The 26,688-nt window shown below is 39.4% G+C and overlaps 2 protein-coding genes across 8 annotated transcripts in view; both read right to left on the minus strand.

Moving 5' to 3' along the window:
* setd5 (SET domain containing 5) overlaps window positions 1-16,192 on the minus strand; it is a 50,223-nt gene extending 34,031 nt beyond the window's left edge. For all 6 annotated transcript variants that reach the window (XM_052140945.1, XM_052140943.1, XM_052140944.1 and 3 more), the window contains exons 1-2: window positions 15,823-16,192; window positions 486-693 (exon numbers count right to left, since the gene is read on the minus strand). In XM_052140945.1, coding sequence (XP_051996905.1) covers window positions 486-556 — 71 coding nt within the window. In that variant the 5' untranslated portion in view covers window positions 557-693; window positions 15,823-16,192. The remainder of the gene's footprint in view (window positions 1-485; window positions 694-15,822) is intronic.
* A 7,946-nt stretch (window positions 16,193-24,138) lies between these two features.
* Window positions 24,139-26,688, minus strand: part of plxnb1b (plexin b1b) — a 90,184-nt gene continuing 87,634 nt past the window's right edge. For both annotated transcript variants that reach the window (XM_052140940.1, XM_052140941.1), the window contains exon 38: window positions 24,139-26,653. In XM_052140940.1, coding sequence (XP_051996900.1) covers window positions 26,549-26,653 — 105 coding nt within the window. In that variant the 3' untranslated portion in view covers window positions 24,139-26,548. The remainder of the gene's footprint in view (window positions 26,654-26,688) is intronic.

Consider the following 26,688-nt stretch of genomic DNA (forward strand, 5'->3'; position numbering starts at 1 on the left):
TATTAATAACCGTTTTATTATTGTTGAACTTGGGCCTGTTCAAGTGTAAATGTTTACGCCACTTTTAAGTGGAATTACGAAATTTTGAATTCGTTTTTAGAGAAAACTTTATTTGTTGTGACTATTCAAGTCAAGATGTTTACAACATTTTTAAGTTTATGTAATGGTGCATTCACATACAGCGTGAATCGAGCGTTTCGCATGGCGCGAATACATACAAAGTCAATGCAAAGATGCGAAAATTAAATATTACATGTTCTTAGGAGTGCTAACCCTTCTACATTTTGTGGCTATGATTAATTCAGGACTGTACATTTAAATTCAGAGTTTTGTGTGTGGTCTCTAAAAGACCCATAGATAAAATTAACCATTATTGTTATTTTTCCAGTATGCACTACAAAAAACATTGAAGCTGTAATTAATCAATCTTGGCATGTGACCATGGTATATGTAATCTCTGTGTGACTGAGGCTATACAAACTTACTCTGATCCAGCAGCCATATCAGTGTAAGGTGTCTCAGGTGTGGTGACTCCCAGTGCAATTACTATGCTCATGACGTCAAGCACAGCGACGTAGGGGAGGGGATGTGGGATGAGGGGGAGGGAAAAGGAGAATCACGGGCTCCTAACGGCAACAGCGAAGCACTCCTCAGATGGGGCGCTGCTGTGCCAAGTCACACACATCAGGAGACCTAGAAAGAGAGACACAGAGAAAGAGAATTAAGTACTATAATCATATACATAAAAAATGACCATATCAACTGAAGCATAATTTCACTAAACATAATGCATACCAGCATGTGGTTGTGATTTTAAAGGTGCTATATGTAATATTTTTACTGTACTAAATCTTAAAATGACCACAATATGTCATTAGAGAATTAGGAAACATTGTTGAAAGTTGAAATACTGGCTTCTCTGATAACAATGCTATAGCCAGTATACTCTACTTTCAAGACTCCATTCCGGGCTGGAATTTCAAATATGTTTTGGCCTGTGTGTCCCTGCCCATTGCCCACCCACCAATAGTATTTCGACACAGCCAGGTTGCAACAAGTGTTTAGGTAAACAACACTGCGCGCTGCAGCCATGGAAGCCAGCAAACAAACTGGATCAGAGATAACATATTCCACCCGACCTAAAAAGCCCCACCATTCGTCGAAATACCACCCTGACCAGAGGCGCAGTAAAGCAAGGATAAATACTGGAGATGCCTTTGGAAGATGGAGAAAGCTTAAAGCCCAGAAATCCTTTAAAACAGATGCCGAGTTGGCAAATTCTGGCAACCTGAATGAGATTCGAGTCTGGAGCAAGGCAGACAACTCACCAATATTATGAATTTGGACTGAAGAACCAATTTCAAACACTTGTTGTCAATCTTACAAATAGCACCTTTAATTTGTTTTTATTTTATTTTTTATAAATATTCACTCCTTTCAAATAAAATGATTGCAACACGTCCATAAAATGCACAATACAAGTAAACACCAGCATATCGCTGTCTTCATCTAACACAATGTAATATAAGGAAAATCTCATCATAAAAATAAAAACTGTCCTCGACACCCTGGAAACTGACACAAAACTTCATGAAATGTCGCTCTACCAACCAGAGCCTCTTTGCACAATTTTGGGAGGTTGAAGCGTATTCTGCTTCTGACGGAGAATGTTTAACGGAGGTGCGCTGGTTGTCGCTTGGCGAACTGTTTGTGGGTTTCTTTTAATTGTTCTTAGAAATGTATGAAAATTCTACAACATCATAACCACACAATGCAAGACTGCAAAAGCCTGTAAAACACGGTTATAATGTTCATGCATTTAGGTAGGGTTGATATGGTGTTGGGCCTCATGTACTCAGATAGGAGACAAAGGCAGATCTACATACAGTCATAAAGCCTGACTGTGGCCTGTAGGAACACTAGAAGCCCGATCGCCACAACAATGCCGCCAAAATCAAACAAAAGGAGTCCAAAACCGACTACAGATCCCATTAAGCCTTGCACACTTGACACCTATGTGTGAAATTCTGAAGGATCGAACTCTCACCTCCTATTGGTGTGTTTCACACAACAGAACGCATCCCTTAACCATGACGTCATCGAGAGTAGGGCTGCACGATTTGGACAAAAAGTCATATTGCGATTATTTAGAAAAATATTGCGATTTGAACTACAGCTGCACGATATTGGAAAAAACTGACATTGTGATATTTTGTTTTTCTGCGATATATATTGCGATATGAAAAAATACAGGATGACTTCACCAGATGACATGAATAGCTCTATTTGAGAAGAATGAATTATTCTAGAATGATTGGGCTGATTTTGTAGGGAACTGCATCTTCATGGAAAAGAAACTGAAAATGACTTTTTACTTTTTGACTTATTTTGGGTAGATGATTTTATTATAATAATGAATACACTGTTTAATTCACCATGGTTCCATTGTATTCATGTAATACTCCTCTATCGATTCACCCTAAAGTCATTGAACTAACATGTTATGATAGTAATAATATATGTTGCTTACCCTAAAATAAAGGGGCTCATTTGTGAAGTGTCTAGAAGGGATTCGGGAGATTACAGGAGGCTTAATCTCTGTACTGCAACCAGGATAAAACAGAGCATTACACTAAGGAAGTTTCATTATCACAATAATTAATGTGAATGACAAAATAAGTAATTTAACATTTTATTATATTACAAATTAGATTAAAAACTTAAAGAAATAAATATCTTTTAATATTTTGGCTATACACCAACCCTGAGTGGTTTACAAAAATACAACAAAAAATAAAATGTTTCTAATACAAATAGTAATAGAATAGTTGTGTGATTGTATTACATACCGCTTGTCAAGCGACCGGATCATGTTTTTAAAACCCTCTTTGGTAAACGTGTTAATTGGTACCGTGTCTTTCGCAAGGTGAAATGTTACTGTGACTTTTCTCTGCCGTTTGGGACCATTCTCGTATGGTGTAACACTGGCAAAGGCATCTGAAATAGTTTTTTGCTTTGGACGGCATTTAGGTCTGGCTTTGCACTCGACATACAAACATTTGTGGCGCTGACTTAAATGATCAAACAAATTGGTCGTGTTTCCTCGTGTTGTGGCAACAATTACAAGACAATCTCGACAAAGTACCTGTTTTTGGTCAACATCATCCTGTCTGTAGACAAAATATTACCATATCACTGACAATGCATTTCATTTTGCAACCAAATCCTCAATTTCTTTTGGCGCAAGCAGAGCCTGCACGTCAACAACGTGTAGCAATGAAGATTTCGTTTTTAAATTATAATAATCTCTGTATCTACGCACCCATAAATCAGAGTAAATTTCGTAATATCACAGATATAATGTTACATTTCCTATTGGAAAACAAAATATTGTAGACTATATGTTTATCTTACTACATCACACGTTCTGCGATGTGACTATTGCGGATGCTGAAACGATATATTGTGCAGCCCTAATTTGAACTGCGATTATGATGATGATGTTTTCCACATGTTCAACTGCAAAAAGGCTGCTGGGGTTTTCACACTTGAACCCTCTTAAAAAAAATAACTTCTTCAGTTCAAATGTTACCGTCCACCATGTACCTATTTTTTATTCATTATTTTATTATATTTAATTTAGTAATGCATTATAGCATAGTAACTAAATATTTAATATAGATTTATTATATGTACGTTCCTTCCTTTTTTAATTTTGTTGGATGTTGGTAATATTAGCTCCGCTTTCACTTGTTTCCGCGGGGAGTGTAATAACTGCGCTTATTTGCGTCTGCACGCAAACCCCGCCCCCACTCTCCCTCTGCGTCTGCACGCAAACCCCTCCCCCTCTCTCCCTCTGCGTCTGCACGCAAACCCCGCCCCACTCTCCCTCTGCGTCTGCACGCAAACCCCGCCCCCACTCTCCCTCTGCGTCTGCACGCAAACCCCGCCCCACTCTCCCTCTGCGTCTGCACGCAAACCCCGCCCCACTCTCCCTCTGCACGCAAACCCCTCCCACACTCTCCCTCTGCGTCTGCACGCAAACCCCGCCCCACTCTCCCTCTGCGTCTCCACGCAAACCCCGCCCCCACTCTCCCTCTGCGACTGCACGCAAACCCCACCCCCACTCTCCCTCTGCACGCAAACCCCGCCCCACTCTCCCTCTGCGTCTCCACTCAAACCCCGCCCCCACTCTCCCTCTGCGTCTGCACGCAAACCCCACCGCCACTCTCCCTCTGCACGCAAACCCCGCCCCACTCTCCCTCTGCGTTTGCACGCAAACCCCGCCCCACTCTCCCTCTGCATCTGCATGCAAACCCCGCCCCCACTCTCCCTCAAATCTCTTCCACCATTTACAACAGCGCCATAAACTGCAGTATGTGTTAAACTTTGTGTTGCTGCTGCAACCCCGTCCCGAAAAGTCTTCTGCCCCGAAACAAAGTGTGTTTCAAGCTTCATTTACCATCTCACATGCGGCTTTGACTTACAACTGAACATTTAGCCAACTTTTGTCGAAAATACAGAGAAATATATTGCGTATTACCATTCAGCCTGTAAATACCGAGATGTGATTTTTGATCCATATCGCCCACTTTGCAACCTTATGCTTTGTAAATTGCATAAGGTTGCGTTTAATAATAAATATATATTCAGCATGCACAGCTAAGTAGTCTCGGTCACCACACTTTACTAAACAAGCGCCGCTCTGCCGACACACACACAAACACGTGCAGAAGATTGAGAGGCGCTGCTCAATTGTTCGGTCCATCTAACATGCATTGAGAACGGCACCAGACAAGCATTTTACCAGATGTTGAATGAGAAGCATATTACTGTGAATTAGCCTACAAACAAACCCTCAAACACAGACTTCCTGGAGCGCTCAGCACTGGACTTTCAAAATAAAAGCCTTAAGAAATCACAAATGAAAACTATTACAAATGTGTAGCAAATTATTGTTATTATTAAGCCAAAATTCTGGTGTGATTGAAAAGTGGATTGATATACTAATATAAAACTACAGTTAAATAAATAAATAACAGAGCGAGAGAGGGAGATCTGAAACAATCCAGATACAAGTGATATAAGTTCAAATGTGTAAAGATAACTGGCTTCATTTCTACTGAAGACTTTCACTGGAATTACGGTTCATTTTGATGCTGCATCCTGCAGACTAGATAACAATAAAGTTTTTTGCACATGCTCTAATTGGTTTACATTTTCCTATTTTAAAATGGAATAATGTATTGTTAGAGGTGTTTGTTTCTTTACACAAAGAATACTCCCAATCAGATCCACACAGTGAATTATAGACGTTCTAAACTCGTTAAGAAACAACACTGGTATCGATGTATCCGTTCCATCCCTATTTTTCAGGACTGGTTCTCTTCAGTTCTACTGCTTGTTCTGCACCGGATCACACTGAATATATTTCACTATTTTTAAAGGGTTTTTTAAATTGTGTATTTAAGATCTTTATTTTGATGAGAAATTATAATGTGCATTTTGCACAAGCATGTAAAAAATATATATAGTTTTAGCCATACTTTGACATTTAAAGTTGTATCATAATTAATCGAAATAATATCTAATCGTGAACCTCATTTCGTATGTCGAACCGAATCGTGAGAATCCCATCCCTATTTAAGATGCAACTTAAAGTTTACTATGTTGATAGTAAGTACACACAAATGCACCACACATTGTCAGCACACTTCAACCACAGAACCAAATTAGTAGCACAGCAAAAAAAATTACAAATTCACTAGATTGTTCTTGGACGACGAGTGGAACGTCTTGTCCCGTTTGTAGGATGTGTCACTATCTGTAATACTTCCGTAATCTTCAGTAACCCCCAGTCTTTCAAATGCTCCCAAACCGATTGAAAGACCGAAAAATATATTTATTATTACATATGTATATATTATATAATAACAAATATTTTTCCTTATTTCTTTAAATAGTTCAATATGATTTACCCATTATAGTTTATAACTCAGATATGGGAAAACATGACATGAAATTAAATATTTTATATTTTCAGACACAATGTCTGCCCACCAATCTTGTTTAATAAATTATGTTTTACTTTTACTCTTATCAGTGTTCAACAAGGGCGTTATGTGTGTACATTGGCACTTTTCAAACACGGTATGCATCCTAGTTCACCTCCAAGGGGTGGCGGCATTACTTTTACCAGCTGGAATGTGCGTGGCCTGGGTCATGTGCTCAAACGAGCTAAAGTGTTTCCCATTTAAAATCTCTGTATGCTGATGTCATGTACTTGCAGGAGACACTTATTAAACCCACAAAAGAGAAGTTGCTTGGATGCAGCTGGGTCGGCCAGATCTTTCAGTCCATGTTCTCCAGTACAGCACGAGGAGTGGCGATCTTGATCCGCAAAAAAGTTCCACTTACCAAATGGCCAATATATTTTGATTACTGGCTACATATACTAACTACATGTTACACCCCTCGATGTATATGGTCCAAACTTTGATGACCCTTTCTTTAGTAAGATATTTAATTTACTGCCTAATAATGTATCATAAGTATGAAGGTTCTAAGGTGGCTGCTCTTTGCTTAGACGTGGAGAAGGCATTGGACCAGCTGGAATGGGATTATAAAGTGAAGGAATTTGGGATTGGTAGTCATTTTGTGTTGTGGATTACAACATTGTATGTCACACAACTTCCTCCATCATCACAAACCAAGAAAGATCAAAATCATTTTCATTATATCGTAGGACACACCAGGGCTGCCCCCTCAGCCCGCTGCTGCTTTTTGCAGTTGCTAGTGAGCTCCTCGCAGTTAGTATTAGGAATCATGCATCTATTGAACCTATACGATTAGGGAACGTAGACCATCACATCTCCCTATATGCAGATGACATTGTTCTCTTTCACATCCTGAGCAGTCTGTCCCCATTTTGCTAGATCTTGTAGTCTTTTGGTGAAGTCTCTGGTTATACAATTGGCAGAAGAGTGAATTTATGTCCTTGAGAGCCGATATTAACACTGAACTTCTGCACAATCTCCCCTTCAAAATTACAGATAGACTGAAGTATCTTGGAGTAGTTTTGCAAAAAAAAAAAACATTCATTTTTAAGAAAGTGGAAGAACTGAAGGGAAATATTGACAAATGGAGGACCCTTCCTCTTTCTACGGTGGGCCGTATAAATGCCATCAAAATGGTCTCTCTGCCCAGATTCTTGTACCTCTGTCAAAATATACCCATATTTCTGATGAGGACTTTTTTTAAGTCATTAGACTCAGTAATCATACCTTTTATCTGGGGCCTTAAAGCTCACAGAATATCAAAAATACATTTACATAAGCCAAGAGAGAAAGTTGGACTAGGGCTACCATGCTTCTTGCATTATCATTGGGCAGCGAATGTAAGGGCCCTTGTCTACTGGCAGGAAGATTACCGAATGGAAATATCTACCGATACTCCCCCATGGGTTGCCACTGAAACGACTGATGTCAAAAACAGCTCACTTCCAGCACTCCTTTTTTCAAAACCCGGATTGCCTGCAACCATTAAGGTGGACAACTTAATCATTATGAATGGTTTGAAAATATGGCAGGAAATTAAGAAGGGCTGCAGACTGCCTGACACTTTTATTCATACCCCAGTATGTAGCAATCACGAACCCCCCCATCCCTCTCGGATGCGACTTTTGAAAGTTGGAGGCTAAAAGGTATAGTCACTTTGAAAGATTTGTATATTAATAAACATTTTGCCTCAATACAATTTCTCTTCATAAAACACATTTCTTGGATTTATAAGCTTTTGTTGAGCCCACCTGACTCCAAAAACTTGGTTTCACACTTTGTAAATGTATTTTACAAAAACATTATTTATGCCACGCACTCTCTAAAAAATGCTTGGGAGGAGGTACTGGGTATACAGATTGGGGATGATGTTTGGGAGGAGAGCCTTGGCAGAATCCAATCTTGTTCTATTAAAGGTACACTCAGCGATTCCGGAGAAACACATGTTGATATTCTAAATCAAGTGCCAAAAAAAACCCCACACCCCTCCATTCAGTACTCCTTTGGAAGCTTGAACTCGACTTACCATAATCCTCCTTTTTTAGTCTATATCTGTCTGACCTGTTTCTCAGCCATTTGTCCTCCATGGAGTTTAGAAAGTTGGCCAGATTTGCCGTCGCTCTTCTAATGAATTTCCCTCTCGCTCTGCCACCACCCCCCATCCTGTGCACGCACAAGAACCACCCCCTGTTGCTGACTGGCTGGAGTAGTGTTGTGTGAATCGCTCTGATGTTTGTATCCCATTTACAAAGATTTTTTTTCAGCCCAGCCACAGAACGAACAGCTAGTAGACTGTGAGGAGATATTTGCAGAAATTGACAGTGCATTGGATTAGAATTACTGAGTGCACCTTTAACGCCAGGCATCAATTAATCCAATTCAAGGTAATGAATAGACTTCATTATTCAAAAACTAAATTGCATAGAAGCTTTCCCACCATCTCTTCTTTGTGTGACTGATGTAAATCTGATGACCCAACTTTTCTGGACATGGCCAAAACTCATTTTTGTTGTGTTCAAGTGGTTCTCTGACATGTGTGGCTGTATGTTTGAACCTAGAGATTGCATTATTTATCCACTGTGTCTCGGTGCAAAGCACTATTGTGAATGGAATGGTTCTTTTGTAATTAACATTATTATTGTTTCCAAAATGTAATAAAGTAAAGCAAAACATACATAGAATCAACATTTAAAGCACACAACCACCCCTACCCCATTCCAATCCCCAAGCCCGCCCTGAGCCCCACAAACATCCCTGTGGTCACACATGAGTATATACACAAAAAGCAAACAAACATATATATTAGGGTTGTAACTAATGATTATTTTAATGATTGATTAATCTAACGATTTTTAGAATGATTATTTTACTATTCTGCGATTATTGCAGCGATTAATCATTATTAACTGATTATTCAGCTTGTGTCTCTATTTAAAAGGTTGTATTAAACGTGTTTACTAACAATAAAGACAAAATCATCTTTTATAAACACCTCTAAATGACATTCACTGAATTAAATCACTGCAAAATAATCCTCTTATCAAGTGTTTTTGTCTTTTTTCCATTTTTAAATGTCTAAAAATCCTTAAAACAAGAAACATTTACTTGAAAAGCAACATATGAGATATTGAAACTTGCTTTAAGAGAATGTATCTGAAATATACAGTAAGAGTATTTTGTATACAAGTATATTTTATCACTTGTTCATACTTCTGCGAGTGCAGTAAAGACAAAATGTACTTATATTCAAGATCTTTTCTCTAAAAGCACGTCTAAATATCTGATCTGCTGCTTCTCAGGTGAATGCATCTTTTTAAAGGATTTTTAGATATTTTTTATATTTAACATTCTCAGATAACAATGATTTCTTCTGCAATATAGGTGCTAAAGTAAATGTTGTTTTAAATGAGTTTTAGATATTAATATTAGAAAACAAGCCAAAACAAATCATAAGTGTATTTTGTTGCGGTGTATAACGCACAAAAAAAACAAACTCACTCTTATTAATAAAGCTGTGTATTGCCAATATTCTTCACTACAAGAAATGCATTGAGTGACACATATATTATGATTCTATAAGTCACGAGTCATCACGTTATATTCTAGCTTTAGCAAGTGTGTGCTCGAGGGACGAGTGTCCCCTTGACAGATGCCGTTTCAATCTCTCCCCCTTAGATCGGGGCATTCCTGCAACTCATAGAAGAGGCGCCATAGAAGTTGGAGCTTGTAGTTAATTACATGACCTGCTTCCGTATTATTTGAACTTTAATAAAGCTATAACGCATCAAAACTGCATTTGAGATGTAACAACAGCGTGTTTCCTTTAAAGAGCTCCGACTCCACTTATTCCACAACGAGAGTGCTTCTGTATTTATTTATTTGGTATTTTTGTATAATTCCCTTATAATTTGTGATCTACATCAGCTAAAGCTGTTTGGAAAGTTTAAGAGTGCATCTGTGTAATTCTTCCTCTCCTCAGTCAGAAATGCAGTGCTGCTCTCACGAGTCATCATTACAGTTTAATGTGATCTCACGTTACGTTAGATGAGATCAAACGACTATTCCACAATGAACATTTCTGTCGACAACGTCGAATTATCGTTTGAGCCCTAATATATATATATATACAGGTCCTTCTCAAAAAATTAGCATATTGTGATAAAGTTCATTATTTTCCATAATGTAATGATAAAAATTAAACTTTCATATATTTTAGATTCATTGCACACCAACTGAAATATTTCAGGTCTTTTATTGTTTTAATACTGATGATTTTGGCATACAGCTCATGAAAACCCAAAATTCCTATCTCAAAAAATTAGCATATTTCATCCGACCAATAAAAGAAGTGTTTTTAATACAAAAAAGTCAACTTTCAAATAATTATGTTCAGTTATGCACTCAATACTTGGTTGGGAATCCTTTTGCAGAAATGACTGCTTCAATGCGGCGTGGCATGGAGGCAATCAGCCTGTGGCACTGCTGAGGTGTTATGGAGGCCCAGGATGCTTCGATAGCGGCCTTAAGCTCATCCAGAGTGTTGGGTCTTGCGTCTCTCAACTTTCTCTTCACAATATCCCACAGATTCTCTATGGGGTTCAGGTCAGGAGAGTTGGCAGGCCAATTGAGCACAGTAATACCATGGTCAGTAAACCATTTACCAGTGGTTTTGGCACTGTGAGCAGGTGCCAGGTCGTGCTGAAAAATGAAATCTTCATCTCCATAAAGCTTTTCAGCAGATGGAAGCATGAAGTGCTCCAAAATCTCCTGATAGCTAGCTGCATTGACCCTGCCCTTGATAAAACACAGTGGACCAACACCAGCATCTGACATGGCACCCCAGACCATCACTGACTGTGGGTACTTGACACTGGACTTCAGGCATTTTGGCATTTCCTTCTCCCCAGTCTTCCTCCAGACTCTGGCACCTTGATTTCGAATGACATGCAAAATTTGCTTTCATCCGAAAAAAGTACTTTGGACCACTGAGCAACAGTCCAGTGCTGCTTCTCTGTAGCCCATTTCCTGCACACGCCTGTGCACGGTGGCTCTGGATGTTTCTACTCCAGACTCAGTCCACTGCTTCCGCAGGTCCCCCAAGGTCTGGAATCGGTCCTTCTCCACAATCTTCCTCAGGGTCCGGTCACCTCTTCTCATTGTGCAGCGTTTTTTGCCACACATTTGCCTTCCCACAGACTTCCCACTGAGGTGCCTTGATACAGCACTCTGGGAACAGCCTATTTGTTCAGAAATGTCTTTCTGTGTCTTACCCTCTTGCTTGAGGGTATCAATGATGGCCTTCTGGACAGCAGTCAGGTCGGCAGTCTTACCCATGATTGTGGTTTTGAGTAATGAAACAGGCTGGGAGTTTTTAAAAGCCTCAAGAATCTTTTGCAGGTGTTTAGAGTTAATTAGTTGATTCAGATGATTAGGTTAATAGCTCGTTTAGAGACCCTTTTCATGATATGCTAATTTTTTGAGATAGGAATTTTGGGTTTTCATGAGCTGTATGCCAAAATCATCAGTATTAAAACAATAAAAGACCTGAAATATTTCAGTTGGTGTGCAATGAATCTAAAATATATGAAAGTTACATTTTTATCATTACATTATGGAAAATAATTAACTATCACAATATGCTAATTGTTTAAGAAGGACCTGTATATATATAATAATCACACATATGTATACCGCCACCTCTCTCTCCACCGAGTATCTGCCGCTTTAGGGGGGTGTATGCAACTCCCAAAAATAATACAGAGCAGGTGGCGCAGCTGTAAATACATATAAAACTGAGATCTGAACACTAACCCTTACCAAATTTTCAAAAGATAAACAATCCACTCTCATATAGGTCGCCAAAGGTAAACAGGTGTATTAACCCCCTCATAATCCACTCTGACCAGCAGAAAGTGTTGTTCGTGGTTTTCCAGTACAACGATATGCATTAAGTGACATTATTTTTGTTGTTGACGTCAACATCAAAATCTGCAGGAAGTTTTCGCTCCCCCTTTTAAAAATTGAAGAGCATATTTACTTGTATGAGCCCATTATTATCCCATTTGTTTCCTAATATCAAATATAATTCAAACAGAACACATCTATTACACAGGAGAGAAGACTCCTCATTACCAAACTGAGGGGATTCAGCTTGAGCACGAAAGTGTCTTTTAATGTCTCCAGAGCCCGAGGATTTTGAATTATTTGATATATTGTCTTCATAGAACAGTTATGGAACAGGGTGTATGGAATCTCACTGGTTAATGACACAAAAAGTATTAAAACTAGCAAAGTGCTCAGAGCTCGCGGTTCACGCATCCGAACCTCGCACGGTGCCACGCGACCTCCGTATGGAAGGGTTATTGCGAAGAAGGTAATTCTAAGGCTCTGGAAGTCAGATACTGTCCCTTAGTTTAAGACCTTGACTGAGCTCAATGGTATATTACACATGAAGAGAGTCTGATATGGCATAATGGGCTACCTTGATGCATTTTCTGGTATATGGCAGCCATTTCTGGATCACCTTGCCCAGTATGATGCTGACCATGACTGGCAGTGAAGCACATCGGGTGCTGCCCACCTCTCATTGAGCGCTTGTGCCAAGATATGCCGTGCTACTGATTCAGCAGTGTAACTCAATACTTTCTTAAATACGCCCGAGTTGTTCTCCGTTTTTGTCCTAGATTACTATTTCTTTTTTCCTCTTTGATTTGTGTTTGCTGTATAATGGAAAACATTATACATAAGAGTACCCCAAATAGTTCCATACAGTGAGGTAAAGATATTCTAAACTGATTATGAAGGAAAACGACACTTGTATAAGATCAGGATCAGTATCGGTCAGTAATCAGTAGAGGAAAAGTAGTATCGGTGCTTAGAAATGTTGCATTCCATTACAGACAAAAGTTCAAGTATTGTGACCTCTGACCTGTGAATCCGGATCATGAGATGATGCTTGACTAAAAGAAGACTGGAACACACTTACCTCTTGTCTCTACACAAAGAATACATATTTCAAAGCTGTGTGTTTTCATTGTAGTAAGAGAGTGAGTAGATGGTCCATTAACATTCTGAATATTATATTACATGATATTTGTCGTTCATAATTTATTAAGTCCAAAATCCCTCGTCCATGACATCACGCTTGTTTGAAATCATTTTTCATGCTCAAAGTCTAGTGTGATTGTCCCATCACTGTGTTATGTCATTTGATGTCACTGCCTACATATGATGGACACCAAAAAGCATCTTATTACCATTTAAATGCACTTTATAAGCAGCATACTCTGAATAATCTGAAAAATAACATTTATCCTGGACTTTCAGACAATTCAATATTTCAGAAATATAAATAGGCTAATCAAATAAAAGCCCTGATGCATTTTTAGTATATGCTCAACTTCTTAAAATGTTGAGTTTTTAGGCTTGTCCTTTGTCTCTGCACAAAGGCACAAGTTGACATCTGATAAGGAGTTGGTGAGTCACAGAGAGATTTGGTTTCACATAGTTCAAGGCGGACGAAAATAAAACCTGAAAGCATACTGGGAAAATGTCAGATAGACCCTATTGAGCTCTTCAAGAACTATGAACAAACCAAGTTCCCCTTTTGAATCCAAATACATGCAAACAGTTATTATGATTTTAAAAGTATGGCTTTAGAAAACCTGGATTAATAGATTCATGGCCAGTCGTGGTTTTCAGTCAAGTTGTCACACGATGCAATTTCACCACTTTTTAGAGAATACAGACAGATGTTGACCAGTTTTACCAAAGCCTATATTATACAAAAAATGTCAAACGCTCATTCACACTACAGTCATGTTTTTACATGATGATCCACAAAAATAGCAGAAAAATATTATAATATTAATATATATATAATATTATAACATATATAACATATAATGTTATAACATTATAACATGTGTGAATTAAATTCTGTCAGGCACTGTTATGGACAGTCTTTTCAGGGTCCAGATGATATCACATGTATGAGCAGACAGACATGACGGTGTATATGGAGTTACACTTGTGCCACAATTCAGCACAGAGAAAATTATTATTTTGAGTACACTAAAATGTTCCTGCGTGCGTAAGATGATATTTTGAGCATGCAAAAAGGTATTTTGCACTCAGAGTGGGTAGGAGGAGAAAACAAAATGTAAGAATTCTGAGCAAATTTACATTTAAATCAACTTTATTCGAATGCAAAATTGATTTTCGTTTGCTCAAAATGAATTTATCTTTGCAAGATGATACATTGCTTTACAAAACTGAGTTCAAGCATGTGCAAAATAACTTTACGCGATCAAAATATCATCTTGCGCATGCAGATAATTTTTTTGAGCGTTCAAAATATCATCTTGTGTGTGCATAAAAAAAATGTTGTGTGCTCAAAATATCATCTTGCGTGTGCAGAAAAATTTTTGCACTCATAATATCAACTTGCTTGTGCAAAATAACTTATTGTGTGATCAAAATTCCTCTTGCACGCGTAGAAAATTTTGGTGTGCTCAAAATATAATTTTGCTCGTGCAGAATTGTGGCACATATATAACTCCATAGTTATACAGCCAGAGGAACAGCACTGCAAACTATTGTCATGTTTGTACTTATGAGAAGTAATCCAGAGCTTTACATAGAGTATATAGAACAACTGCAGACGTTTCCTGACGCTGATCATTACAAATGGTACTAATGTATATCCTGTGTATTAATAATGAGAAAACTCCCGAGTGTGCGAATCTGTTTTGCACTTTCGGCCGCCTTCTCCCCCTTGTCGTTTCCACTTACTTGTTGAAATAAAAATGGAGACTAAAAAAGGACAGGCCAACTCCCCTCAGAAATACCACCCATTTCTCATGGATGGAGTTGGGGGAGGTGAAGAATGAGAAAAGCAAGTCACGGTTTTGGGAGTTTGCATTATTTTCGATTCCAAAAGAAAGGAAGTTGAACACACAAACCTTATCAATGCATGCTATAAAGTTCTCTTAGGTCAGCAACATGGAAGCTGGCTAAATAAAAATAACACCGCATTGTGAGACAAGGTACTCGAATCAAATCCATAAAAACTAAATGACAGCGAGGAACCGAACAGCATAAAATATGTACCTAACCCCAAAAATTATCTTGATAAAACACAATAAAGTGCTAGAAAGTTACAAGAAGCCAAATCACAAGGTTAAGTGACTACACTATTACATCCAATCTGCCACAATTACTAATGTTGTAAATATAAGCTCTATTTCCACACAGAAACTTACAATAACATTAACAATGCTCAAAATGGGCATATCCCATGAAAACATGATCGTTTATCTCTCCTCTGCTATACAAGCTACATTGCTAAGCAAGATTCTTAACATTTTAGTGTATTGCTTAAATTCGTATCGACTTTTTAAGGTAATGGCTAACTAAAATGACAATTACAATACGGAAACTGACCCATGTATTGTTATTATTATTATTTGTATTCAGTATGTTGTGTGGACGTGATTTATAGATAACTATTTACAGATAAATGCAGGTGTGATTCTAGCTACATCAAGCTAGCATGCAAATCAACCAAAACAACATTACAGCATAAATCAAATCATTTGATTAATATAAGTGTAAACAAGACAACAGATAAGTCAACCAAGAAGAGCTGAAAGAGAATAAAAAACGCAATGTGTGCTGACAAACAAGGACTAAACTGAGATCCCAACTTCTATAGCAACTTTACCTAGTTCAAAACCAAACCTGCATGCAAATAACAAAAACTTACCTACAGCGTCGTTCCAATTCAACTTAAATCCAATAGCGAACTAAAAGTATTCAGTGTTTTTAAACATGCCAACATCAATCAGTAGGCCTCTTCCCGCGACCTCGGTGTTTCCTATGAACTGTACGCCGCAAGGCTGCTCCCGCTCTCCGGATTTCTTCCACACTTCTCAATGTCCCTCATGCAAGGGTTGAAAGTTTCACATCTCTCCTGTTTAAGACATTGTACAGTCTTCCCATTTTCACGTTGAGTTGCCAAATAATACATCAACCTCTAGTTTTGTTTTACAATAATTATTATTGATATTTATATGGGTATGTACAGCTCTGTGGTTCTCTCTCACGTCCTTTACATTGGCAGTACTGCCCATCCCCCTCCCAACACCGGCATCGACCGCGACTCAACCACAAACAGGGTTTCCTATACAGAGATGCAGGGGTTCGTCGTGGAGGCGGGGCTTTGGCTTCATGGTCCAACCTGTGTGGTCAGAAACCTGTCAATCACTCTAAAAAACTGAAAACCTCTTCTGCCATTGGATCATGGCAGAGCAGACTGTTGTCGTAACAGAAGAGGCAGAACAGTGGTTCTTTAGTCCGCATTTGTACTGCTTGCTGAACAGACTGTCGGAGAGATTCGGTTTGAGGACTAAATGCGATATTAAAATGGATACTCTGAAAAAGGGGCTTGATGCTGCCTTACTAAATACACACACCGTGGAGTTTAATGTTCTTTCAAAAAGGATTAGTTTGTCTTGTAACCTTGTTAAATTTGTGTTCTGGGCAAGGGGAACCAGCTGTATAGCTGCACGGGGTCGCAGGGAATGTGAGGATGTTAAGAGGACTGGACGATTGACTTGGTGCAGGATTTCAATCTGTCTAAAATATGATGCTGTTGACCAAGGGCGTAGATTTGTTACAGTATGAAGAATTTCATTTCCATTGATCATGGTATAAATATTGGGGGAGGGGTTGTACTTGCTTGTTTTGATTATTGGGTGTTACCTCACCCCCATCCCCCCTGGAATCTACGCCCCTGCTGTTGACGCCCTGTGGACACAGTGACAGATCATTTGCAAAATTAAAACTACGCAGTTTACTCCATTGGTTGCATGACCGAAAGAACAGAAGAACACGTTTATGATAAAAGCAACTGAATTACATTCTGAACTTTGTAGACAGCATTAGCGTATGGTTCTGCTTGGGTTATATTTTGGAAACCAATTCATAATGTTTTAAGAACGTTCTTTTTATTTATTTTTTATAGCACAAACTGACATTTCCAGAATGTTCTTGGGAGATTTTAGTGTGACAATCATAAATTATGCAAATTGTTAATGGTTATTTGTAGGTTTAATTGTATTATGACTTCATAAACATTGCAGAGAAATGATTGATAGACCACAATGACTGACATTTGTGCATTACAGCATTTAGTTAAATATGTAATTCGAAATCACTGTGTATGGGATGAACAGATGAACATGATACACTTTAAAAGATCATTTACTTCTGCTACTCTTGGAATTTGGCAGTGCACTACTGCTGATGGCCCTGTCCCAAATGACAGCTTAAGCCCCGAGTCAGTGGCGGAGCGAGGGGGTGGGCAGGGGTGGCTGTGGCCCCCATGGACTGAAGCCTGGCCACCCCACTCGCAATTGCCATTTTGGTCTTTTTTTGTCTTTGGCACAATTTTGTTTTTTTATAGATGGAATCGTCTCTGTACATCCACAACACAGGAGACTTCATATGTGCGCCCACCAAGGTCGCGTACCTCTCCGTCCCGTGTGTCAGTGTATCCCCTCTGTTTTTGTATCCACACGCCTCCACTTTCTACACCAACAACCACCATCCAGTACATGCAGTTTAGCAAATTATTTGACAAGTCAAAGCGTTGATAGATGTTAAATATGATGAAGCAACACACTTTAACTCTTGGATATATGTATATATATATATTAATGAATTAATTCCAAGCAACACTCAATAAAAGCATCAACCATTTAATCAAGAACAACTGAAAAACAATGTGCAATGTCAAAACACATCATTTTAAATATTTAGAGAAAAAATAAACATAACAGACAAGTGCTTAAAACAGTCACATTTATAGAAAGGAGAAGATTAGTCTCACGTACTGCCATAGATCACAATATCATTACATTGCACACAGCCACACTTCATATATACATATATAAATCACTATTAGTCTGAACGTTTCTATAGAGCTGTTCAGTTTGTAGTCCACAAACCCAGAAGAGAATTCTCCAAGAGTTCCCTTGGGATTTTCCTTTGGGATTTTATAATGGGAGTTTGGGATTTATGAGTAAAATAAGGTCTGTGGTTAACTTTACTGGACGCTAATGTTTTGTTCTACATCATATATTACACATATTTATACCTGAAACGTGCATTTTGAATTGGATACTAAATCTGTAGGGTGCAGCCGAAGGGTGCATTGAGGATGAAAAGGGGATGCTCGTGAGCGCAACGTCAAATACGACATCCTATGGCCTTGTGGACAGCAACTCCACATCAAGTGTGCCATTCGGGACAGGGCAGATAATGCTGGCTTTTGTGTGACAATTGCTTGTTATTCCTGCTAAATTTTATTTTGGGATTCGTCACCATTTCGTAACTGCAACGCAGTGGCGTGCAGTAAATAAACAGGCTACACATGTGTTGGTATACATGGCTTCTACATGTCATACATCCCTTTAAAATCTCACAGAGATATAAATATAAAAAGCCTGGGCTTGAGAACCTTCCGGCAAACACAACACATTTGTACAATGCTACACAACGTTGCATTTTGGTAACGTTGCAGATCAATGTTTTAAAAACATCCCAGAAACAACATCTGAATAACATAACCGAAATAAAATGTTTTAAAAATGTTGTGAAAATACCAATCCGGTATATTTTCTTTATGAAGCCACAAAACTTAAATATGCAAAAAATCATTTTAAAATCAAATTAATGTTGTAAATTCCCTTTCAAAAATCGAGAGTTCATGGCAAATTCGCCTGATGATTTTCACATGTAAATGAACTTTGCGGCAAACTTGCAGTATATTGTCCATTGTTGCCAAAGTTTTTCTGCAGGTTCACCGCTATGCTACATTTACAGCAAATCACAAGATCATTTGCATGTGAAATATTTAGAGGCAAGTTTGCCAGAAGATTTTTTGTAAGGTTTGGCCTGGTTGTATTTTGGTATTTTCATGACGTCTGATTCATATGTACAAATTTTGTCATCTTAACACCCAAATAAAACATCCCATGAAAGTTGTAGTTTGGTCTGGTTTTATTTTTGTGTTAAAAACACCATTTATTTATGTTTTGTGGCAATTTAAAGAAATCATATCATGTTGGTTGCAAAGTTTTAACTGTGTAAATATAAAAAAATGATAACTTGTAAATGACATATGGCATATCATATTATTATCCAAATAAATCAATGGTAAAATAAAACAATTCTCTGTTGTTTTCTTCAGTTAGCCTATTAGCTTAGCATTGAGCTGGCTTCTTCTCCTCTTAATTTTCATCCCATTTCCCCACTCTGTCGCCACCTAGTGCTAAGGCGGAATGATTTCACGCAAGAGAACTTTTAAGTTGTGGTATATTTAATAATTTTACAAACTTTTCATTTCATTAATCTTTGTTGTTAGGTTTAGGGATAGAGATTAATGGTGTAGATGTAGGGTTTCTGCAGGACAAATAAACACAACACACAGACCCTGTTTACACCTGGTGTTAAAGGAAAAATTCACCTAAAACTGAAAATTCTCTCATTATTTAATCACCCTCATGCCATCCCAGATGTGTTTGACTTTCTTCTGCGGAACACAAATGAAGTGTGAGTGTGAGTGTGTGTGAGTGTGTGTTTATATATTTTATTTTATTTATTATGTTTTATATTGTAAGGAAAAAACAAGTTGTCCATGTCATGAGGGAGGCTGTACCCATTAGTATTTGTGATATCCTGAGACGATACCCTCCTGGAGTGACCAGTAGCAGAGATGTGCCACTTCTATTAAAATTAATGGAAGCAATTGAAACCTTCAACCAAAAAGCTCCAGCGCCCAACGGATGTAGAAAGTCCCGCCTTACAGTAAAAGAGCCAATCACCTTTTAGATACTGACATCACCCGTCAATCAACTCGAGAACGTGCATGCGCATTAGCGAAACAAGCCATGAAAATTGTGTTTTAGCGTAATATGAGGTAATGAATCACAATATATAATTCCAGTATCGTCCGATTTTATTGCTGATTTGAAATATGTTCTTTGCTTGTAATCTTGACCGACTGTGTTTGAGATTTTGTTCTTTATCCATTCAAGTAGACAGGAGCACTGGCATGACTTGAAATAACCTCCCGAGAGCGTCTCAAAGATGGCCGACAGTGGACTGACGTGCTACTTCTGCTGTAGTTGTTGTTTTGATTCCACTGTGGTAACGTGTTATTACCCCGTTCAACTGTAGGGGCAGTGTGAGTTCCTCTAGCTGCAAGAGAATGATGCAACACACTGGTGTCATGCTTCGAACTGAAATAGTTTTAAGTATTTAATTCATGTATTCTATAATAGTTGAGCGATTCTTACACAAGATACTAAATCTCTGATGACGAGGATGCAGCAGGTTGTGCATGAAAGCTGCAAGGCATTTTAAGTAGAGCACATTAAAAGTTATGGCTCTCATTTTTTTATGACATTTTGCTTCTTTACTTTTTAATCACACAACGACTTATTATCAATGACTTATTGTCATGAAGATAACATGACAGTTATAACACAATGACATGTATTATGAAAGGATATCTTCTCACATGAGATATTGTCTTATAAGATTAAAGTTAACATGACAGTTAAACAAGGACATTATATTTGATACCAATCTGTCCTTTGAAAATCAAATTACAAATGTTTGTAGCACAGCATTCTTCCACCTCAGAAATATTGCTAAATTATGGCACATGCTGTCTGTTGCTGATGCCGAAAAACTAATTCATGCGTTCATGACCCGTTCATAATGCATTACTGGGAGGATGTCCAGCAAGATCAATAAATAAACTTCAATTGGTTCAAAATGCAGCAGCCAGAGTGCTGACGAGAACCAAGAAATATGATCATAGCCCCATTTTATCATCGTTACATTGGCTACCTGTTAAATTCCGTATTAATTTTAATATTCTGTAACTACATACAAAGCTTTGAATGGTCTCCGCAGGACTTAAGTGACCTTCTGTCACACTATATTCATCACGTTCATTACGATCACACAATTCTGGCCTGTTAATAGTTCCTAGAATATCAAAATCCACAAAAGGAGGAAGATCCTTTTCATATTTGGCTCCTAAACTATGGAATAGTCTCCCAAACACTGTTCGGGACTCAGACACACTCCCTCAGTTTAGGTCTAGACTAAAGACTCTATTTAGCCAGATATACACCTCATTTATCCTCCAACCCACAATTAGGCTGCTTTAGTTTCAATAAATTGAGTGGCATCTACGCTAATATTAATTTGTTTGTTTCCATGTCTCAACATCGGGATCCATATATTGAGGTCACCAGAACCGGCCGGATCCAGCTCCGTGTCGGACTAAATGCAGCCGGTGCCAGCCAGACATCACTTCAGTCTATTACGGTGGACTTCAGAGGATTAACTGAGGCCAACTCCAACCATAAGACATCAGATACTTCATATGCCATTGTCTGAACCTTGGATTTAGGATGAACCCCACCGCACCTCACCGAAATAACTGTGATGCTCCTCACTGATCTCTGCCTGCATCACCTCGGTCTAATGATGAACTACACTCTTATAATGGAATACATCAACTATCAATTAATTGCTGTCTCCACAGTGAGTCTGGTTTAGGGTTTAGGGTGGGGTTAGTCAGAGGTGAACCGGCCCCCACAGCGAGTCTGGTTTAGGGTTAGGGTGGGATTAGTCAGAGGGGAACTGGCCCCCACAGTGAGTCTGGTTTAGGGTTAGGGTGGGGTTGGTCAGAGGGGAACTGGCCCCCACAGTGAGTCTGGTTTAGGGTTAGGGTGGGGTTAGTCAGAGGGGAACTGGACCCACAGTGAGTCTGGTTTAGGGTTAGGGTGGGGTTAATCAGAGGGGAACTGGCCCCCACAGTGAGTCTGGTTTAGGGTTAGGGTGGGGTTAGTCAGAGGGGAACTGGACCCACAGTGAGTCTGGTTTAGGGTTAGGGTGGGGTTAATCAGAGGGGAACCGTCCCCCACAGCGAGTCTGGTTTAGGGTTAGGGTGGGGTTAGTCAGAGGGGAACTGGACCCACAGTGAGTCTGGTTTAGGGTTAGGGTGGGGTTAGTCAGAGGGGAACCGGCCCCCACAGTGAGTCTGGTTTAGGGTGGGGTTAGTCAGAGGGGAACTGGCCCCCACAGTGAGTCTGGTTTAGGGTTAGGGTGGGGTTAGTCAGAGGGGAACCGGCCCCCACAGCGAGTCTGGTTTAGGGTTAGGGTGGGGTTAGTCAGAGGGGAACTGGCCCCCACAGTGAGTCTTGGTTTAGGGTTAGGGTGGGGTTAGTCAGAGGGGAACTGACCCCCACAGTGAGACAGGTTTAGGGTTAGGGTGGGGTTAGTCAGAGGGGAACTGACCCCCACAGTGAGTCTTGGTTTAGGGTTAGGGTGGGGTTAGCCAGAGGGGAACTGACCCCCACAGTGAGACAGGTTTAGGGTTAGGGTGGGGTTAGTCAGAGGGGAACTGGCCCCCACAGTGAGTCTGGTTTAGGGTTAGGGTGGGGTTAGTCAGAGGGGAACTGGCCCCCACAGTGAGTCTGGTTTAGGGTTAGGGTGGGGTTAGTCAGAGGGGAACTGGCCCCCACAGTGAGACTGGTTTAGGGTTAGGGTGGGGTTAGTCAGAGGGGAACTGGCCGCCACAGCGAGTCTGGTTTAGGGTTTAGGGTGGGGTTAGTCAGAGGGGAACTGGCCCCCACAGTGAGACTGGTTTAGGGTTAGGAAGGGGTTAGTCAGAGGGGAACTGACCCCCACAGTGAGTCTGGTTTAGGGTTAGGAAGGGGTTAGTCAGAGGGGAACTGACCCCCACAGCGAGTCTGGTTTAGGGTTAGGGTGGGGTTAGTCAGAGGGGAACTGGCCCCCACAGTGAGTCTGGTTTAGGGTTAGGGTGGGGTTAGTCAGAGGGAACTGGCCCCACAGTGAGTCTGGTTTAGGGTTAGGGTGGGGTTAGTCAGAGGGAACTGACCCCCACAGTGAGTCTGGTTTAGGGTTAGGGTGGGGTTAGTCAGAGGGAACTGGACCCACAGTGAGTCTGGTTTAGGGTTAGGGTGGGGTTAGTCAGAGGGAACTGGCCCCCACAGTGAGTCTGGTTTAGGGTTAGGGTGGGGTTAGTCAGAGGGGAACTGGACCCACAGTGAGTCTGGTTTAGGGTTAGGGTGGGGTTAGTCAGAGGGGAACTGGACCCACAGTGAGTCTGGTTTAGGGTTAGGGTGGGGTTAGTCAGAGGGGAACTGGCCCCCACAGTGAGTCTGGTTTAGGGTTAGGGTGGGGTTAGTCAGAGGGGAACTGGCCCCCACAGTGAGTCTGGTTTCTTCCAAGATTATTATTCTCCATTAATCAACATCTTATGGAGTTTTGTATTCCTCAACACAGTCAGATTTGATTTGTAGTCTGAAATGATATCGCAGTAAATACTGACTGCACATTACATTACAAAATATACTAACAAATATAACATTTTTATGTAGATAACATGAGTAATGATGTGATGCTGTCTAACTAACAACGATGATGTCATTGTAATATTTGTGTACTGATTTAAAGGAATGTTCTGGATTAAATACAAGTTTGAATTCCTTGAATTACCTAAAGAACCATGTAAATATAATAGCCTATATGAATATGGTAACCGTAAGTACAATGGAAACACCACGGTTTTCTTTGCAGTACTTTAAAGAACCATGTAAATACAATAGTATATTTGGTCATATATATCGAAGTACCACGGTAGTATATCAAGGTATTCTTTGAAGTACTTTGAAGAATCATGTATTTACAGAATGGAATATAAACACTGTAGTATTTAGGTAGTTTCAAGGACCTTAATACTTTTGATTAGTGGCCATCGTAATGACTTGGGTGGGCAACTATATTTGAGGCTGTCAATGTCAGACTTTAAAGACTCTGATATGTTAGTCTGTGTTTTTTAGCAATATATTCATTCAATATATTGGATTCTGATGGGTCAACACTGAATGGTTGACACTGGCTTGCACCTTTAAACCCTTACTTCTGTACTAAAAATGGTAAAATCAAATAATAACACAGACACGTCTTTCCTCTTACAATTTCTATTTATCTCAGGTTTTCAATGTTCAGTGTTTAAAAATAGTCTCTGATCCAAATGTTAGTTGCAAAGAATTATAATATTTACATATAATGTGCAGAATGAAATAGACATTAAAGTAACCAGCAGCCATCATTGATAAATATACAGTATAAGCACAATTTTATTTTATAACCCCAATTCCAAAAAAGTTCGGACAATTTGCAAAATGCCAGTAAAAACAAACAAGTGATTTGTAAATGTACTTTGACTTGAGTTCAAACAAATATAGTAGAAAGGCAAAAGTACTTCCCTAATGAAAAGCATTGCTTTTGAAGAGATACATGTTTTCTAAATTGATGCCTGCATCACATTACAAAACAGCTGAGACAGGGACAATGTAGTGATGTGAAATAGGTGATGTTGAACAGGTGAGGCAATCATGTTATAGGGAGCTTCCAAAAAAGTCTAGTCCTTTAAGATCAGGAATTGGTTGAGGCTCGCCAATTTGCCAACAGACGCATCAGCAAATAATCCAGCGCTTACAGAATAGTGTTCCCCATTGACAAATTGGAAGGATTTGGGGCATTTCACCCTCTACAGTGCACAATACATTTAAAGTATTCAAGGAATCTGGTCAAATCACGCTGAGTAAAGGGCAAAGCCGAAAACCACTTCTGAATGTGCACAATCTCCGATATCTCACGTCTTAAAAACCATATAATGACACGGCCTCGGGAATACTTTGGTAAACATTTGCAAGTTAAGGCTTAACTATGCAAAGGATAAGCCATATACCAACACTGTCCAGAAGCGCTGCTGACGTCTCTGGGCTCACACTCATCTGAGATGGAAAGTAGAACAGAGGAGTCATGTTTTGTGGTCCGATAATTCCACATTTGAAGTAGTTTTTGGCATAAATCTGTGTTGTGTTCTCCGGATCAAAGAGGAAAAGGACCATCCAAGCTCTTATTAGCATCAGGTCCAAAAGCCGGTATATGTAATGGTATGGGGGTGTGCCAACCAGCACCATCATTTCCAGGGTCGTCCCTGCATTTTCCAGCAGGACAACTTCAAACCACACACTGCCCGGATTACAAGTGCATGCTGTGAGAGATTGGCCAGTCTGCAGTCCTGACCATCTCCAATTGAGAATGTGTGCCGCATTATGAAGTGCAGAATATGGCAACGAAGGCAGCTGAAGACCTGCTCAATGGATGATTAGAAGAAATGATGTTACAGTGTTAAGCACTCGACTGTCACAACTTTTTAGGAGTGTGTTCCAATCATCCGATTTGAAATGAGTGTATATTTAAAAAATAAATAAATAATAAATTCACATGGTAAAACATCGAATAATGTGTTGTAGTGCTTTCAATATAGCACAGGGTGAATCGAGTTTACAAACCACTGCTTTTTGTTTTTTATTTTTTATTGGCATTCTGCACACTGTCCCAAGTTTTTTGGATTTGGGGTTGTACACACAATATCGTATTTTCTTACACGATGGCTACAATTTTGCAATACTATCTTTACAATTGCCTATATCATTATGTCTCTCAAATGTAAAAATATACAGTTTCTTACCATTGAAATGTTAGAGGATGTGATAACAGATCATTCCTATGAATTCAACCCGATGCTGCCACCCTGAATTAATAAAGGCTTATTAAAAGATACCAACAGACCAACATTAATCACATTAAAATGATATGACCTGTTTGAAAACACTCACTATACACTATATAAAACACAGAATCTATCTGATAGACTATGTTATCTAAAAGAGATTGTATTATTAGACATAGTTAAAGGTGCTGTGAGCGATTTTAGCCGTTCTGGAACTTCCACAAGCCTTAGTTGTTGAATTAGCCAGACTGACTCTTTCTAAAACCCCTCAATCCAAAGGCACGTGCACACTTGGAGACCGTTGTAGTCAGAGATGGAGCAGATCGTGCACTTACACGAGCATATATGAGCGGCCCTGTGAACGCACACAATGATTGACAGACAGAAATCGTTCTGTTTGGCTAAACAAATGATCTGACCGTGCACGATGGCATCTTTTTCTCCACTGTTTACCGAGACAGGTGTGATATTTCATGGGACCTATTTGAGTGATATCTGACAGGTAATGCCATTTAATAATAATGACACAAATAAAAAAGACAAAAACTATGACTTACAAACCCTAACACACTAAAAGTATTTTCTTTAACATTTTATTACACTGCCAGTTTTGGTATGTTATTGCTTTTAAACAGGTTCAGGTAAAAAGGGAACTTGGCAACTGCGGAAGCACATTCGATTATTACCACCAGTGAACTGATGGATTGGATCCCCCTTGAGCGCTTCGTTATCCAACTGATGGCCAGTCCATCCCTGTTCTGTTGTAAGGCCATGTCTTTCACTTTGTTGTCCAAGATCACAAGTCTGTCACTTTATTTTCTACAGCTGCAGCAACCTGTTGAAGCCGGTAGCCCAGCTGCATCTTCTGAGCGATGGTATCTTCCTCTAAGGCAGTAATGATCTGATACAGGAATGAGAAATAAGATTAGAGGATAA

This window comes from Xyrauchen texanus, chromosome 13 (genome assembly GCF_025860055.1).
Source record: "Xyrauchen texanus isolate HMW12.3.18 chromosome 13, RBS_HiC_50CHRs, whole genome shotgun sequence".
NCBI classification, from domain to species: Eukaryota; Metazoa; Chordata; class Actinopteri; order Cypriniformes; family Catostomidae; genus Xyrauchen; species Xyrauchen texanus.